Below are 18,486 nucleotides of genomic sequence, written 5' to 3'. Positions count from 1 at the left end.
AGAGCTTGTGTTGAGGGTTCGATATGTGAGGCATACAGTTTTAGTGAGATATCTATGTTTGTCTCGGACTATTTCTTGACAAAGGCCAACTGCGTCTCAAGAAATGATGATGGGTGAAATGTTGAACTAAATGGTAGGCTTTCTATATTTGGTCTATCAGGTCGTGCTTGTGGAAAAGGAAAGCGTATTTTCCTATCCGAGACAGATTTACATGCTGCACACACATATATTCTTCTCAATTGTGAGGAGATTGACCAATTTGTGAGGTACACATCACATAAACTCTTAAATTTATAACCAAATTAGCCTTTCAATGACATATGATTTATATTTTAATATTTTATTGTCTAGATTATATGATGACGAGTTAAAAGTGAAGTGTCCTGGAATAAATGATAAAGATATTCAAATCAACCGTTATAAGAATTTTCACGATGGATAAAGGACAAAGTAAGTTCAATTTAATTAAGCACAATACAAACAATTTGTATTAACTATTTACTTAAATTAATATAATAATATGATATATTTGTAGGTTTTGACTGAGGGGTCTACACTTCTAGGTAATGTACAAAGCTTAGCTATGGGACCAGACATGGACCAAGTAAGTCGTAATGGTTACAAAGTAAATGGTTATGAATTTCATATCAAGGCATATGGGCGCGGTAAAAGGACTACAAACAAAGGCTTGTGTATTTTAGGAGATTGTTATAATGAGCTTAGTCATGCCTTTTACGGGGAGTTGGAGGAAATCAGGGGGTTATATTAACTTGTTCAAGTGGCGGTGGTTCGATTCAGAAAAAGGGATACGTGTTGATAGACATGAAATTGTTGATATTGACGTCCAGAAGTCTGCTTACTCCAACGAGCCATTTTTTTACCAACTCAAACAAAACAATTATACTACAATCCTAGTCCTGGTAAAAGGAGGGATATGACGCCTTCAAATTGGCAAACTATAATTCATACTCACGCACGCAAACGTGAAAAAGTTATTAATGGGGAATTTTACCAAGAGGAGATGCTTCGTAGGCCGGATGTAATAAATGTGGAAGATAATGAAGTAATTCAGTGATGGAGATGAACCACATGAAATAGATCCCGAGTTAATATTGGTGCCAGATGACATTGATACAAAAGAAGAAGAATTATTGATCAACACTGACTCTGAGTCTGAGTCTGGAGGAGAAGATGGTTATGAATCTAAGCAAGATGATTCTGATTTAGAAACTGAGACTTGACATTTTATTTTAAACATTTTAATAAAATGGTATAACTTGTTCAAATATTTTAGTCTCCATCAGCTCATTGTTTACTGTAATTTATATTCTTATATATGACGCAATTAACAAGCAACGGGGAAAACCTTATTGACCTGAAAATGCTTTTTTGAGGTACTAAGATAAAAAGTTGAATATTAATGCCTCTTTGACCTGTTTTGTTTCTAACTTGTACTCGTAAATGTAGCTGAATATAGAAGTGACTTTTTTACTTAAGGTAAATAGTCCTTTTGAGTTGTGCTTCTCTTCAGGTAAAAAGTTGTATACTAGTTTTCTGAAAACTCATAAATGCCTAATACTTTTCTTACTTATCTCTTTTTCTCTGAATTAGTTTATGTTTAAATATATTTATGCAGATGGCTTCACAAGCAACATAAAAGATAAAGCGTTGTATGGGTAGGGGGCCCAACCATGTCCCAAAAGCACTTGCAAACCGAGAAGATCGGACTCTCATTCATATTCGTCCAGCACCAAATACCACGTACGTAACTACTCTTGTAACTACTGTGTATGCACATTGCAGGTTACTTTTTTATAAAATAACTTATGGGGTTTAAACTGAATTTAACATGTTCTGCATTTTAACAAATTAGGACATGATACATGATACCTGACCATTTCAGAAAAGTTTAGATGGCATTTAGCTAAAAAATAGTTTTGATGACATTAACATTTGCAAGAATAATTGCCTAAGAGTATAAGTTATTAAGAGTGTCAATACTAATGATGCATTAAAGAAAAGAGTCCTCATGGAATGTGCATAAAAGTATTCATATATTGGGGAAGCTCTGAAATCTACACTTCAAAATCTGAAAGATGAGTTATATGATTATATGAATATAAATGTAGTGCGGTCGCTGATAGACATGTTTCTTGTAGTAGTGACTATTTATTTAATTTTTTAGTAATCAAAATTATGCAATAACCTTTATTATAGTATAGTATAGACTCTATACGGTTCTTTTTCAATAATAATTATACTTAAATTCCGGTTATTATAATATAGTATAGACTTTATATGGTTCTTTTTCAATAATAAACACGTATTTTAGTTGAGTTTAAATATCATATCATAATTTGTTTTTCAAATATTTTTAATAATGAATTTGAGATACTAAAATTTTATTTAATATATTAAAATAATTTACGAAATCATTTTTTAATAAAGCGTTAAATTACTAAAATACGTGCCGAATTCCGTTAAATATTAAAGAATTGAAGTGAGATTGTAGAGAGTATTAGCTATGAGTATATCTGAAATAGAGATTACAAGAACGAAATTACCGAAAATATTCGAGTTACGTGAAAACCACGCTCTCCTTAAAACAGATAAGCCCCTTCCTCGTGTGCTTGAAGGTGTTGTGGCTTCTGTCTCCCGGGATACAACAAACAAAGGCGACCTTAAGTACAAAAAGATCCACCTTCTACGAACTGAATGAACACGACTTTCTATATCACAAAAATCGAACCTCGAGCTCTAAGAGTAATATGAAAGAGATATAAAAATGATTAAGAGATATTTTATCTTTATCAAAACCAAGAAGTTCAAGTCCCCTCTCAACAAGAATAAAATTATATAACTTATCAATAAAATCAAATTGTAACTTATGACATAATGAACTACAATAATGAATAATAAATATTGTGTCATTATTAAGGAGTTACAAATTCATTTTTATAAGTTACAAAATCAACCCAATAAAAACAAAGTGAATTTGTATTCAAAATAGTCCAACAAACCCCCAATTGAATAAAATTGACTTTGCGAAATGATACTTTTACACGGAGATAGAAAGTCACGGTAGAAATCGGCATAGGATAGGTAGGTGTTACCCCTTGAACCTTCCTTTGGAAGAACATATTTACAGTTATCTCACTAAGTCTTTATAGTTAGGTTGTCCCATTGAACCAAGATCTTGGGATCTCCAGTCAACAAGGTTGGGTTTCCTTTGTAACGACTTTTCATATGGACTTTAGTCTCATTTCTTTCGATGATTTTCAACTAACTCTCTTGTTAACCATTTGGTTAGCGAATCCGCAGTGTTATATATTGACTTGATATAGTCAATAATGATAACTCTAGTTGAAGTTGTTTTCTTATAGAATTAAGTCAACGACAAATATGCCTCGACATTTCATACAAGTCTCTTCCAAAAGTCCAATTTTCCATTCTTTGTCATTATGTTTGATTTTGTACGAATTCAAAAGAACTACATACTCTACCAAACATCAATGCTCCAATTCATAATTGAAATTTCTAATCTTCAGCGTCCCAAAAATTAGAAATATCAATTCACCAATTTACCAAATTTGAGCGTCCTCAAATTGGCAATTCATTTTGATCTAGTCACTTAATTTGAGTGTCCTCCAATTAGCAACTGAACCGTAATTTTTGAAGTCATTGATTTTGGTGCCCATTTAGACTCACGCATTTTTCACCAAATCTGAGTCTTTTCTCACTTGTCCGATTCGACGAACTGGACCTTCCTTTAATTTTTTTGAGGAAATATATATTCAAAAAATTGAAATATTTCTCGACACCATTAATATATTCTTGTGTATGTCGGGGATTTTTGACTCGTGCACAAGAAACTTATATGACATATTGTCAGACACACACCCAATATAATTACAATCCATTGTCTTTGGATTTAATTTTACCTTGTTTGGTTCTGGTACAAGAACCTTTGCAAGGCATCCCCACGCTCATAAGAATTTCGAGTGTTCCCCGTTTGGATTACACTAATAAGCTGAACATCATTCTCATCTTCTTTCAGTTTAGGTGCAGCCTCGATTAAGAACCTCATAAGGTTCAAGGTGGTCAAGTATAACAATAATTTTTTTCCACCTCCTGAAATTTAGCCCACTGACTGAATTTTCCTATTTTTTCCGCATGAGCGGTTACCGACACAGCCGTATTTGGCACCGCAAGGGTCACCGTAATTGGCACTGCCTCATCAGTCTTAGGCCATTCACCAGACAAGCTGACTCCGAACTCTATCAAATCTCAAATGCACAGAAGAAATATAATATTAAATAACCCACATTCGATGATTCTCGATCATCCGATGCGTTAGGGTTAATTAACCACATGTTGAATTCATTTTTCAACATACAAAAATTGATATCAATATTGCTTTATTAGATATCTCTTAGACTACCATAATAAACTCATGTGTCACTGTTGTAATATACTGACACAAACACAAAAAAATAATAATTTAACCGGAAAAACAAATCCAGCCAGAAAAATTAATATTTTGTGCCGACCTCAAACCTGTACTTTTTAAGTACCAAGTTTAATGAGGTTTTTTCCCCCAATATTTCACATATTATTTAGAACAAGTGATTAATTAATTAATCAACTAAAACCAATAATTAAAAGTAGACCCGGCCTCCCAAAAGTGGTGAATCCTCTCACCACATTATCGTATAACAACTTGTGCGTATGCATAGTTACCAAACATTACAAACACATCAATTAAGGCTCTTAAATAAACAATTTAATATATCAAAATATTTACCTCCCAAAATATTAATGAGAGACAAAAATCAAACTTATTATAATAGCATGTGAACAAAACAAATACCAAATTTATGAACATAACATAATTTGGTTGAGTATTTTTCCTTATCACGTACGTATATACAGAATTACTCTGTATAATTCTGAAATTTTATAAAGCCTAAAGATGGCAATCACGCACATGAATATAAAAATTTAAATAGATAGCCTTAATTAAACAAAACAAGCCAACCAAATAGTATGCTAATGTGCTAACTATTCTAATTAGCACCTAAAACAAATCTCGACAATAATGTTTTCCAATGACAACAAATTTACAAATTTTATTAGGCTTATTAACACACCCAACACCTATAAACGTTGCCACAAAACCGAGTAAATCTAACATTGAGATATGAAGGCCCTTTATTTATTTTTTTCTCATGAGACGCTGATCTACATGCAAAAAAAAAACTTTGACTAGTAACAAAACAAATCTAGTCACGCACATAGCACCATATTGAAAAGCAAGTGTATACTAATATTTAAACTTGTCATCTAATCTTATTTTCTTTGAGAAAAAAGACGCACATGAACATGGCAAAGGCATCACACAACATAAAATATCAACCAAATCCATAAGATGAACAAAATGAAATATATGTCAAACGAAAAAAAATAGCACCCCGAATCTCAAACTCCAACATACACATCTATATTATAATTCATGATCTAGCACATACTCAAACAAGCATGCATAGGGAAAATGAAACCTTCCACTACAAATTATGATTCTCGACAAAATAAAATCATGGTAAACTAGAACTCTTCCATTAAAATATCGAACCAAACATGTAGGCAAAAGACACAACAAATATCATATCTCAGAAAAATTTAAATAAATTAATTTATCCATTAAACTAATTTATAAAAATTAAGTTATCTGTTTTAAGATTGTAGGGAGTATTAGCTATGAGTATATCTGAAATAGAGATTACAAGAACGAAATTACTGAAAATGTTCGAGTCACGTGAAAACCACACTCTCCTTAAAACAGATAAGCCCCTTCCTCGTGGTGCTTGAAGGTGTTGTGACTTCTGTCTCCCAGGATACAACGAAGAAAGGCGACCTTAAGTACAAAAAGATCCACCTTCTACGAACTGAATGAACATGACTTTCTATCTCACAAAAATAGAACCTGGAGCTTTAAGAGTACTATGAAAGAGATATAAAAATGATTGAGAGATATTTTGTCCTTATCAAAACCAAGAAGTTCAAGTCCCCTCTCAATAAGAATAAAATTATGTAACTTATCAATAAAGTCAAATTTTAACTTATGACATAATGAGTTACAATAATGAATAATAAAATAATGAATAATAAATATTGTGTCATTATTAAGGAGTTATAAATTCATTTTTATAAGTTACAAAATCAACCCAATAAAAACAAAGTGAATGTTTATTCAAAATAGTCTAACAAAGATCATACGAGTCAACAACAATGTGCCGATAAATCATTTACCGATATGTAATACAAATGTGTGTCAAACTTTTTATTTCAAATGTTAAAAGGGACGGAGAGAATATCAGACAAGCGGGGTTTGATTTGAGAAGGTTATTGTTTTTTATAAATATAAAATTCTTGGGAGAGCAAGATCGAAATCAGAATTTGAAATCAGAGAAAATAAACTCTTAATCAATTAAACTATGTTATCGAGAAAGTTAATTTATTCGCACCCGGCACACTTGTTCAAGATTGTCAGCTGGCTCTCCCCACTCAGTTGCCGTTATCAATGCCAGATTTCCTTATCCTAATCCTTATATTCTTCCGCATTGCTTATACAGGTTGCTTATACAGTTTAAGTATCGTAAATGATTGATATAAAATTCGTTTAAAAATGAATTTAGTGATTCCTGAGGTGTACTTACCTACGTATTTTAAATTAAATTATTATTAGATGCATGATGAACTAATAATTTCAAAAATATAATTTATTTGTCACACCTCTAAACTTATACTCTCTAAGTTGCAATATTAAATTTAATAATTCATCTATCATGAAAATTTATATTTTGTCAAAAATTTGTGGGGTTAAAAATCAATCCCAATTATCGTATAAAGTGCCATGTTTGATTAAATACACAATTTTATATACCATCCATATATGTAATATAAATTTTCATTATAATTTATGATATAAATTCTTGTTTAACAAATTTTAAACTATTCGTGATCATAGTTGTGATCTTCGTGTTTTAGAAGATGTTTATCCAAATAAATTGTATTATTAAATTATTAAGTAATTTTTGATATGAAAGGGTTAATTATACTTAATTTTTGTAAATATATTCTATTATTGAAAGAAATTATATATATTGCACAAAATGCAGTGTATAAAATAAATTATAATTATATTAGAGTTATAAAATATATAAACTTCTATGTGATAATTTCTCTTAAATGTTAATTTTAACTGGCGCCGGAGAGGTCATTTAAGAAGGCCGGAATAGTTTTTGATATAAAAACTCGTATAAAATTCTGAGCAGATAGAAACACTTTTGTATGAATTTGAATAAACTAAATTGCTAGTGTTCGGTTGTGTCTAACACATCGAATAAAGAATTTTTTTAAAATGTACACAAAAATAAATTTGTATAATCACAGTCCAAAGTGTATAGTTTCAAATTATAATGTAACGGAGACTCCACGATGACCCAACAAATGGACACGTTTGATCCCAAATGGACAGTTATCACATTATTGTGGTGTTATGACCTGCGCCTCCCTCCTCTTCTCTCCTCTCCTAGGGTTTGTTTATTTTCAAGTAAATCAAGGGGCTTCCACTGGTTTTTTCCGGTGGAAAGCCCCAACCCTTCATTCTCTTTTATCCTTATTAATTTTCCTTCAATAAAACCCAATTTTTTGGGTGTTTGCGTGTCTCTCCTTTTGGAGTGTGTGTTTTGTCTCTCCTTTTGGAGTGTTTTGTTATGTTTTTGTTTAATTATGATTGGGTTTATTTGGTGTTGAATCGGTTGAGAACGAGTTTATTGATATTCTTGGTGGTCTGCAAAGCCTGCGTCGAATCTGGAGCGGTGTTAATTATTGCAAGAGCTCACCTTTCACAACCAAAGATTGTTCATCTTTCACGTGTTTACACTTTCGGCATGTCTATAGCTGGTATCCGGCATGTAGATAGCTGGGGTGTTTTCGGCATGTCTATAGCCGGTGTCCGGCAAGTAGATAGCTGTGGTGTCGTTTTTCCAATCTCAGTGATTGGTGTTTTTGAACATTGGGCTAACAATGGTTTTTATGTGATATGGTCAATTGCGATGTTGCTATTTTCAGAGATGTTGGCACAATTTGGATTGCTCGGGATGTCTTTTATTTCGTTTTTAATTTCAAGAATTTTTAAATTCTATGTGTTAAACGATCAGGAAACAAATCATCTAATTGTTTTTAGTATGATATTTGTTTTACCACCTGGTTGTATCGACAGTTGGGGGTTTGTCCCGACTGTATTATATTGAAGTTAATGAAAGTTTTCTGCATTTGTCAAAAAAAAAAAATAACGGGTAGTTTAATCTTTCATGACAAATACATTTGTGAAATGTGAAAGATTTCTGTGATTCACAATCAGATATTTATAGTGTTCGTCCGAAGTAACTCTAAAAAGAATTACATAGACAAATATATTGAATTTAGAATAAAAAAATATAACTTTTAATTTAAAATAAATATATTATATTTTTAATTTATATATGGTCATTTTTAGATTGAACTGAATATTGTATCTTTGTTTTTGCTAAATCATATAAGCTTGTAAATTACACATATCGGAGACCGACTTTCTGCTAGTTGAGTCAAGAAACTAAGGGTATGTTTGGCCAACAAAATAAACAATTTATTTGCTTATAAACCCGTAAATATTTATTGACGAGTGTTTGTTGATGCAATTTATAAATCGAATTTACAATTTATAACTTGATAAGTTGAATGTTAGCAACGATTTACTTTTTCTGAACTTATTTTGATTTTTTTTGTTTTTTATTAATTTTTTAAAAAAATTATGTTTTTATATGTATTTCTAATTAAAGATTTATGAATTAAGATAATTATATTAGAAATTTATTTATTTTAGCGCAGTTAAGTAAAAAAAATTTTGATATTTAACCAAACACTTATTTAACTTATATGTATTTATCTACTTATCACTTATAAGTTTATTATTCATTTTAAGTTATAAATTATTTATTTTAAAATTTCTCAAAAGGGGACTATTATTCCACAAAACGGATGGGAAATTTGCGCCGAACAGTAACCAATACAAAACAACTGGGGGCTGGTCACCTGGTTCCATATAATTTTACTTTTTACTGTTATACTTTCCGTGTCATTTCTATTTTTTGAGACAATGAGCGAATTTGTGTATATGTCGACAACGAATACACCCAAAATTTCTTTATAACACGTAAAATTTGAAGCAAATATATATTGATAGTAATAAGTAAATACAGACAGGCCCCCAGCTATTTCACAAGGGACTGATGTGATGAAGATGCCAATTCATTAAACTTGATAATGCTCCATCTGCACATCCTTGGACTTTAAAGGCTCATACTCTCCTAGATAAACCTCAAGATGATCGGACAACGTTGATTTATCGATGTTTTCGTGATGATAAGATTTGCAGACAAAGTAAATATTAGTCTGAGTAACAAGCCCGAATAGAATCAACTTGACAAGTAGCAAAAAGCATAAAATCCCCAACAATAATTTCTTCCACAGATCCACCGAATAACCGTGCACAACAAATATCTGGAACAAAATTTGAATCCCGAAAAGAGCGAAATTCAACTTGAAAAATATGATGAGTGCTACCCACATGTTCCCTTTTATCAGATTCTTGCTCTTCATCATGGCCTTGACTCCATAAGAGTCTTCTAAAACGGTCACAACACTAGCCAATTGCCAGAGAATTGTCATGTACACGAACCCTATTATGTATACGATCAAGCCTATAATGACTAAGAACGGTGCTGCTTGACCTCCGATGAACAAAAAAGAAATCAATATGAAGATGGAAATAAAATTGTAGACGAAGAAAGCAGCGAAGATGATGAGGAAAGTGAGCATGAGTCTTTTCCAAACCTTGGGAACAACGCTCATGACTTTCTTGAAATTCAAGTCACGGGCCGTGTAGATGCATGCTATTGTATAAACAACTGCAGCCGTGGAAACAAGAGAGAAAACAAGTAGCACGGTGAAGTAGGAGATTTTGAAGAGGAGATATTCTGTCCATTCGGAAGATAAAACATCGGAGAGCCTTTTGTAACGGTTCGAGTCATGGTTGTATCGATGTAACTGGTACTCTGTGTAACGTATATGTCGAAAGAGGCGAGTGGAGATTTCCATGTGAGCTAGGAAGATTAAGGACAGAGGGAGGACGAGGGCTAAGGTTATCTGGCTCATGATTTTTCGACATGAAACTATCATCTTGTAGCCTTCTCTGTAGATCCCAAAGACCCCAAGAAATTGCATATCTTCTTGTTCTCTGTCCATGGTAAAATACAACACAATGGTGGTGCGACTGCGGAGAAGGAAGCTATGATATGTGGAGAGAATGGTGCTTTGGTTAGAGAATAAAGGCCAGATAACAAGAATTTGATGTTGGACTTTTTATGTTCTAAAATGGCCCTTGGTATTCAACGAAATTACGTGCTTGTTGGTATTCAACGAAATTACGTGCTTGTAGGTTTAACTTTTACTAACTATTTACATATTTATTTATCAACTCTGTTCGAAAATAAAGAAACTAATTAGTGTATGCATACAAAATAGGATAATTACTTTTAGCATTTAGGCAGTGTTCTAAAAATCCCCGATTTTTTAAAAAATTCCCGATTAATCCACTACAAAGTATCGGACCGATTCGATATTTGAAATCCGATTTATTTTTACGAATTTTTCTTTATTGCAGTATATATAATTATTTATTAAAATTAAAATACTATATTAATTTAAAAATGAATAATTATAGAAATTATGATATAATAAATATATATTTGTTAATAAATAACTAATATAATCATAATAATATATTAAATATAATTTAATATTCTAATATATCCGATTTTTACTCTAATTAATTCTTCTGATTAATCCCCGATTTTCAATTAATCCTAAATCAGTAGTTCGACCGATTTTTTCCGATTCCAGATTTTCACAGATTTTCACAACACTGCTTGTAAGTTGTAATAAGCAATTAGAAGGCGCGTGAAGTTTTTGTTGGCTGCCACATAAAATAAACAAATTAATATGATATGGTACTGAACTCCTAATAATTCCACAAAAAGTAGTTGACTAGTATGAAACCATTCTAATAATAATGGTTTTTTGATGATCCACTTCTAATAACGGAAAAATATTTTCAAAACATCGTTGTTTAATTTTTTTATTAAATATTTGAGTTATAAAATATTACAAGCTATTATTATATTTTTAACATAATATTTTTCTTATTAAAATTTATTAATTCAAATTATTAAATTAATAGATTTTTTTTAATTTTTGTTTGATATTTAAATCTATACAATTAAATTTTATATTATATAAAGCGAATATCTAGTATACTAAATTTTTAAAAATAATTTGGCAAATGAAATTCTACTAGTATAATTTTTAGATTCTCTTTTAAGTTAGGAAATTCAAACAAAAATGAGAGAACATAGGTGTTTTTAGATAAGTTGAATCCCCATAAAAAAATTGATAAAATAATAATTTTATTAAATAATATTTTTCTCCAATTTTATCACAATATATTCGTAATATTTTTAATTTAAAATAAAATAATAAATTTATTAAAATAATATTTTTAAGTTCCTATCATATTATTTTAAAATTAAGTATATAGTTGGACAAAACTGATTAAAATGGATTTGTCGAGACATGTATATCACCCTTACGGCCGTACTCTTCAAGCTTAGTTAATAACGGAGGGCGGCAGATTCGTTGCTAAAAGATAGATGTGCTATGAGCCGTTATTTGAATTATTTTTTCTGAATTTATTATATCTTTATTTATATTATTTACATCTATTTATTATATATATAATAGAGGAATTAGAGAATTTATTTAGACATTTTATTCTTATAAATTTACTAAAATACCCCTCATAATTATATATGTTAATAATTTTTTATTTAATATACACGTATTAATTACGAGTAATGTGAATGTATTTATTAGTATAACTCATTATGACATATATTTATTACTATTTCATCATTTAAAACAATACATAGTTGTATATATAGATTATCTATCTTAATATATTTTAAAACTGAACATAATTTTAATATAATTTTAAAATATTATTATTTTGAGTGAATATATTAAATACAAAGACTATTTTTTTTTAAGAGAAAAATAGGTTAGTGTAGTAAGACTTTAGTGTGAAAAGCACATATTATTTTTATATGAATGGTACGAGAAACTATTATAAAAAAACAAAGTTGTCATCATACGACCAAAACTAAACGTACACAAATATTACATAGAAATATATACGTAATATAATGCTGAAAGTTTTAAACATATATAAATGTAACAAATATCGAACTTTAATGTATATAAGAAAAACAATTGAGCAAATTTACGGGATCATTAATCTTACGACACATACTCTTCGGAGATTATTCATCACACAATACGAAGATTTCAGGGTGACGAGTATAAATTATTTTTATGCGAACGTTATAAGAACTATTATAAGAAAGCATAGTTGTCATCATACGATTGAAACCAAATGTACACAAATATTAAATCGGATGATATATGTGATATAATGCTAAAAGTTTTAAACATATTTTTATATAACAAATATTCAACTTTCATGTATATAAGAAAACAGTTGAGCAAATGTGTAGAATTATTAATCGTATGACACAAACTCCTTAAAGATAATTATTCTCATAATACATATTTTTTCCAAAATCAATAATCATATAACTTATTTATCACACAGTTTATTCGTATTTTAAACAAACCCGTGTCTTGCACGGGTTAAGAAGCTGGTTATTAAATTAAAAACGAAATATTAAAAATTTGATTGTTGGTCAGTGGTCACTTAATACGGAGCCATCGGATCACACTGATGTGAATCGTTAGGTATAATCTTAATAATTATTATACAAAAAATATAAGTTTTAAATCATAACAGCAATATATTAAAATTACAATTTATAATATATAATATATATAATTATAAAAATAACCGTGATGTATTGCGAAATTAATATAGTGGGGTCTAAAGTTCGAATCTTAACATGAATATATTAAAACTATACGTTACAATATATATTGATAAAAATCACCTTGTATCGCACGAGTTATATCTATACTATACTATAATGACCGGAATTAGGTATAATTTATATTTTGGTTAACTCCTTATTTTGATTATTTCTTTCAATCACGTTCGTCGGATCTTTTTCATGAGATGACCATAGCCGTTAGATCCAAATATTAAAAAAATACACTCCACAATTTCTCAGTTTCGAATCACATCAATAACAAATATTTATATTATTATTTATAAAGATACATATAAGTTCTCATATTTGAATCCCCTCAACAACAAATATTTATATTATTATTCATAAAAATACATATAAATTTTTCGGTTCTAATCTCACAAATAACAAACATTTATATTATTATTTGTGAGAAAGATCCCATCAATCAAATAATACTTATACTATTGGAACTTACTTAAAATTATACATAATAAAATTATACTAATATAATCAGTATTTATTATTTAGTATTTATTATTTATATAAAATTGTATTAAAATTAAATAAAATAAAAATAAAAATATTTAAATACTAATCAAGACCCGTAAATCGTATGGGTACTAGTAATACGTAAAATATAGTTTAATTATTGGTAGTATGATTGACCATTCCTTAATTTTAGGAGTTAATTTTATAAATGTATTATTATTATAATTATTTTAATAAATGTATACTTTAAACACAATCGCACAAGATGCACGCCTACGTTCAATTAACAGCACGACTCTGTTGACTCTCTACCAGGTGTACACGGTTTGGCCAACCCGATCAATTCAAATCGAACCGACCCTATTTCGGTCGAACCAAACCGATTTTTTTCAACCTGATATATAGTTGGGTTGAAAAAATGTCAACCCGATTTAATTAGATTGAATATGGTTTTCGATAATTTTAAATCAATTCAACCCACCCGATTAAAATATATAAGTACATGCTAATAAGTTAATCCAAAATTATATTTAGACCTATTACATAGATCCATTTATCTGGAACTCTAAATGTAACTTATAACCTCCGAATTCATAGTTCATTTCGTAATAACAATAGATGTTTGATTAATGTTATGTTTTTTGCATTTATGATTCATTCCAATATTTAAAACGTAAGCAATATTATTAGTCCTTTTGGAGTCGAAAATTAGATGCTTAAAACTATTCAATATGGAGAATTGTAATATTGTTTTGAACTATTTTCAAGTGTTTTAGACTTTGAAACCTTATGCTTTATTATAATTTTTTATATTAATTTTGTATATTTAATAAACCGATCAAACCGATCCAAACCGAAGTATACAAATTGGTTTGAGTTACAAATTTAAACTGTTTGGGTTGGGTTGAAATTTTGAAAACCCGAATTACTTGGATTGGGTTGCTAAATTCTCCCGACCCGTCCAAACCGATCATATATAGCCCTGCTCTCCCCCACGGCAGTCTGCTCAAATTAATCTTCCTTGGTACGTTAGTTGGTTTAATACAATTACAATTTCGTTAATAATCAAGTCACTTCTCCCGAGGACTCTCATATAAGCAAAGCTCCCTCCCCCAAAATATAAGCGCTGCTAACACAAGGATAGAAGAAAAGGCCTACGACTGCCAAATTCATCTTGCTTGTGGAGTCAAATTGATTAGTTTTTGATTGATAATTAAGAAAAATATATCATTTTAAAAAATTGAAAAATACATTTTAAAGAAAATTAAATATATTTTCTAATCGTGTATTTTTCTAAATTTACTTCATAATAAATTAAGTGTAATTTACGGTTAAAATATTATAAAATTGCCTATAAACTAGTCAAAACATGACACATAATATGATATAGAGGGAGTATTATAGAGTGTGAAACAAAACGGATAGGAAAGAAACCCGTTAGAATGCACCGGGGCCTTGTTATTTTACACCATTTGCTTTGAATTCTCTTCACTTTGTGGCTAGGACTAGGAAGATAAACACACAACTTTTATAAGAATAAAGCTGCCTGATATAAACAAGTCTAAATTATATTAAATTATAATAGTGTAGTAAAATCGAATATGACATGGATACAAAATACATTCTAAAACATATTAAATATCGCATTAATTACACTTGGGATTCTTGTCTAAAAGTCCTGTACAGACCTGTCTGGTCCGAACTCATAGCAGATTCAAGACGGCCCATATAGACAAGGCCCATTAATTGAGGTCGTCAAGGTCCACGAACACAAGTTGTTCACGGACTAGGCTCAATACGGCTGCAAGAGCAGAGACATGTGTTATAAACGGACTCAAAGTCCAACACAAAAGGTTTTGGAGCTCCTTTCTCTATAAGACTCCTAATCACAGTTGAGTGGCATTTATGACACTTTATTATGTTCTAATAAGCTTCGAATTGATGCATTTGTACTCAAGTTGTAAAGTGTTTTAATGTGTTTTCAAGTATTTTTTGCATTTCAGGCATTATCTAGGTAATTAGGTGAATTAACATTGTTTTGGTGCTAATTTGGTGTCAAGGTGGTGTTGAAATAAAAGCTCGTGGAAAGTCAACTCGAAGCAGCAAGGAAAAAGATGAAATCTGAGTTTTTCCCAGAAGGACGGCGCTTGCGCTGTGATAGCGCGCGACCGCGCCAGGATTATAGAAAGACAGCGCGCCCGCGCTGTGATAGCGCGCGCCCGCGCCGGCGCTGTGATAGCGCGCGCCCGCGCTGGTGCGAAAATAATGAATCCTGATTCTAATTCAATTCCACTTGGGGAGGCTTCCAGATTGCAAATTCAATTCCACTTGGGGAGGCTTCCAGATTGCAAAGGGCTGCTATATATATTCAAATAAGGACGTTTTCAAGGGAGAGACGTACCAGAGCGCAAGGAGAGCCGTAAGAAGACCGTTTTAGCACGAATTCAACGAAGACGAAGAATATCTTGTTTTTACTTGTGAATCTTTATTCTAAGTTGTAACTTGGATGCTAGTTTTCTTACTTGTGAACCTTTACTCTTGTTTCGTACTTGATTTTGTTATTTAAGTATAAAGACTACGTTTATTATACCATGCTTTCATCGGAACCCACGTTGGTGATGAGTCCGATATGGGCTAATCGTTATCGTGGGGTTCTAGCAGATTTATTTATGGATTTCTTTAGTTAATTTGTTTATATGCCTTAGTGTGTGGTGATTGTATAATAACCTAGTATTGGTTGTTCTTATTCGTCTTATAAGAGTCACGAACTTGTAAGATAGCGTGTTAATTCTTAATGAAGCGACAGTGAATTTAAGGATTTAGAACTTGCCTTGCTAGCATAGGTTCATGTGTTATTGTTATGCATGATTCGTAGGTAATTTTACCCATCTTACTTACCCTGTGTAATCATGATAGATAACTTGTGCTTTAAACCGTTATGTTGTCAAATTCTATAGACATATAGGGTCTCAATATAATTGGTGTCTATTCAGCTTCTATCTCTTTTGTGGATGTCTGGTAGTATGTTATTCGTGCAATAAAAGTTGGCGTTTAACAGTTTCGTGTTATCTGATTAGTGTGATCACCATTGCATGCTAAGGTTAAGAACAATAAGGCTATTGAATGAAGTATTTAATGAAGTTATAATTCCGTATTTGTCTCATATAATATACAAATCTCTTTACTCTCTTAGTTATAATCATTAATTTAATTCATAGTATAAATAACCCAAATTGTTATCGTCTTAGTATTGGATAATAACCATATCATCGGTGCATAGGTGCATAAATTACATAGTTAACCAACGCCAGTCTCTGTGGGAACGAACTAGAAAAGATTTTATATTACTTGCGAACGCGTATACTTGCGTGAATTATTAGCGCGTGTTTAGCCCTAACAAGTTTTTGGGCCGCTGCCGGGGACTACAGTGTTAACTTTTAGTTTATGTGTTTGTGATCAGTGATTGTTAAAGTTCATTGACTCAGACATTATTACTTACATACTCTTTTTTTCTTATTGAATTTCAGGTAATCTAGCGATCGTTTATGCAAACGAGTTCACGAGTTCGTAGGAGAATTCTGGAAAAAGACGAGGGAGAAGTTGTAGTAGATCGTAGGGAAGATTTTGAGGACGAAGAGAAAGTAGCTGAAGAAGAGAAAATCGAAGAATTACCTTTATTAGAGATGGAGGATCAAGAAGATAATTCTAAGGCTTTAATGGACTTTTCTAAGCCTAAGATCAATGACATTCAGTCAAGCATCATCAGGCCATCCATCAAGTCTAACACTTTTGAGATCAAGTCGAGCACGATTCAGATGATACAGAACTCAGTTCAGTTTGGGGGTAATCCTACTGAAGACCCAAACATTCACATCAGGGATTTTATCGAGATCTATGACACTTTCAAGTTCAATGATGTGTCTGAAGATGCCATTAAGCTGCGACTATTCTCATTCTCTTTGAGGGACAAGGCGAAGTGTTGGTAACATTCTCTACTACCGGGGTCTATCACCAAATGGGAGGATTTTACTCAAAAGTTTCTCACTAAATTCTTTCCTATGGCGAAGACTGCTGCAATCAGGAATGCTCTTACTCAGTTTGCTCAGCAAACTGGTGAATCTCTGTGTGAGGCTTGGGATCGATACAAGGAGATGCTAAGGAAGTGCCCACACCACGGCATGCCTGATTGAATGATCATAAACTTTTTCTACAATGGTCTAGGAGCACATTCTAGACCTATGCTTGATGCAGCATCTGGTGGAGCCTTATGGGCTAAAAGCTACAATGAAGCTTATAAGTTGATTGAGCTAATGGCAGCCAATGAATACTAGAATCCTACGCAAAGAGTGTTGCAAGGAAAGGTAGCAGGAATTCTGGAAGTGGATCAAGCTACTGCTATAGCTGCTCAACTACAAGCTCTGACGATGAAAGTGGACTCTTTGGCTAATTATGGAGTTAATCAGATTACTAGCGTTTGTGAACTTTGTGCGGGAGCACATGAAACTGAGCAGTGTGCTATTTCTAGCGAATCAGCTCAATTTGTGAGCAACTTTCAGAGATCACAACAACAAGCTCCATCCACTTATCATCTCAACAACCGCAATCATCCTAACTTCAGTTAGAGAAACAATCAGAATACGGTGCAACAATCTTATCAGCCATATACAGCAAGGCAGTATAACCCTCCTGGTTTTCAGCAACCGTAATATGCCCCAAAACAACAACTTCTACTTCAGCAGTTACCTCAAGCTATTGAAAAATTTGAACTGGAGGAGTTGAGACTCATGTGCAAGAGCAAGCTGTCTCTATCAAGACCTTGGAGAATCAAATTGGGCAAATTACGAATGCATTACTAAACCGCTAACCTGGAACGCTTCCAAGCGATACCGAAGTTCTAGGAAAGAAGGAAGCTCAG

General features: G+C 31.6%; 1 protein-coding gene and 1 non-coding gene across 2 annotated transcripts; both read right to left on the bottom strand.

The window, feature by feature from the left end:
* Positions 1–9,354: 9,354 nt before the first annotated feature.
* On the bottom strand, positions 9,355–10,347 carry LOC141700999 (uncharacterized). Its single transcript, XM_074504652.1, has one exon. The coding sequence runs from the start codon at positions 10,345–10,347 to the stop codon at positions 9,355–9,357; it is 993 nt and encodes a 330-aa protein (XP_074360753.1).
* Positions 10,348–17,644: 7,297 nt separating this feature from the next.
* Positions 17,645–17,751, bottom strand: LOC141701000 (small nucleolar RNA R71). The gene has a single exon (XR_012566626.1). It is a non-coding gene; the product is annotated as a small nucleolar RNA R71 (small nucleolar RNA).
* Between the last annotated feature and the right edge of the window lie 735 nt (positions 17,752–18,486).

The sequence above is a fragment of the Apium graveolens genome, unplaced genomic scaffold (genome assembly GCF_009905375.1).
Source record: "Apium graveolens cultivar Ventura unplaced genomic scaffold, ASM990537v1 ctg3170, whole genome shotgun sequence".
Classification (NCBI taxonomy): Eukaryota; Viridiplantae; Streptophyta; class Magnoliopsida; order Apiales; family Apiaceae; genus Apium; species Apium graveolens.
This window is presented reverse-complemented; position numbering and strand designations above follow the sequence as displayed.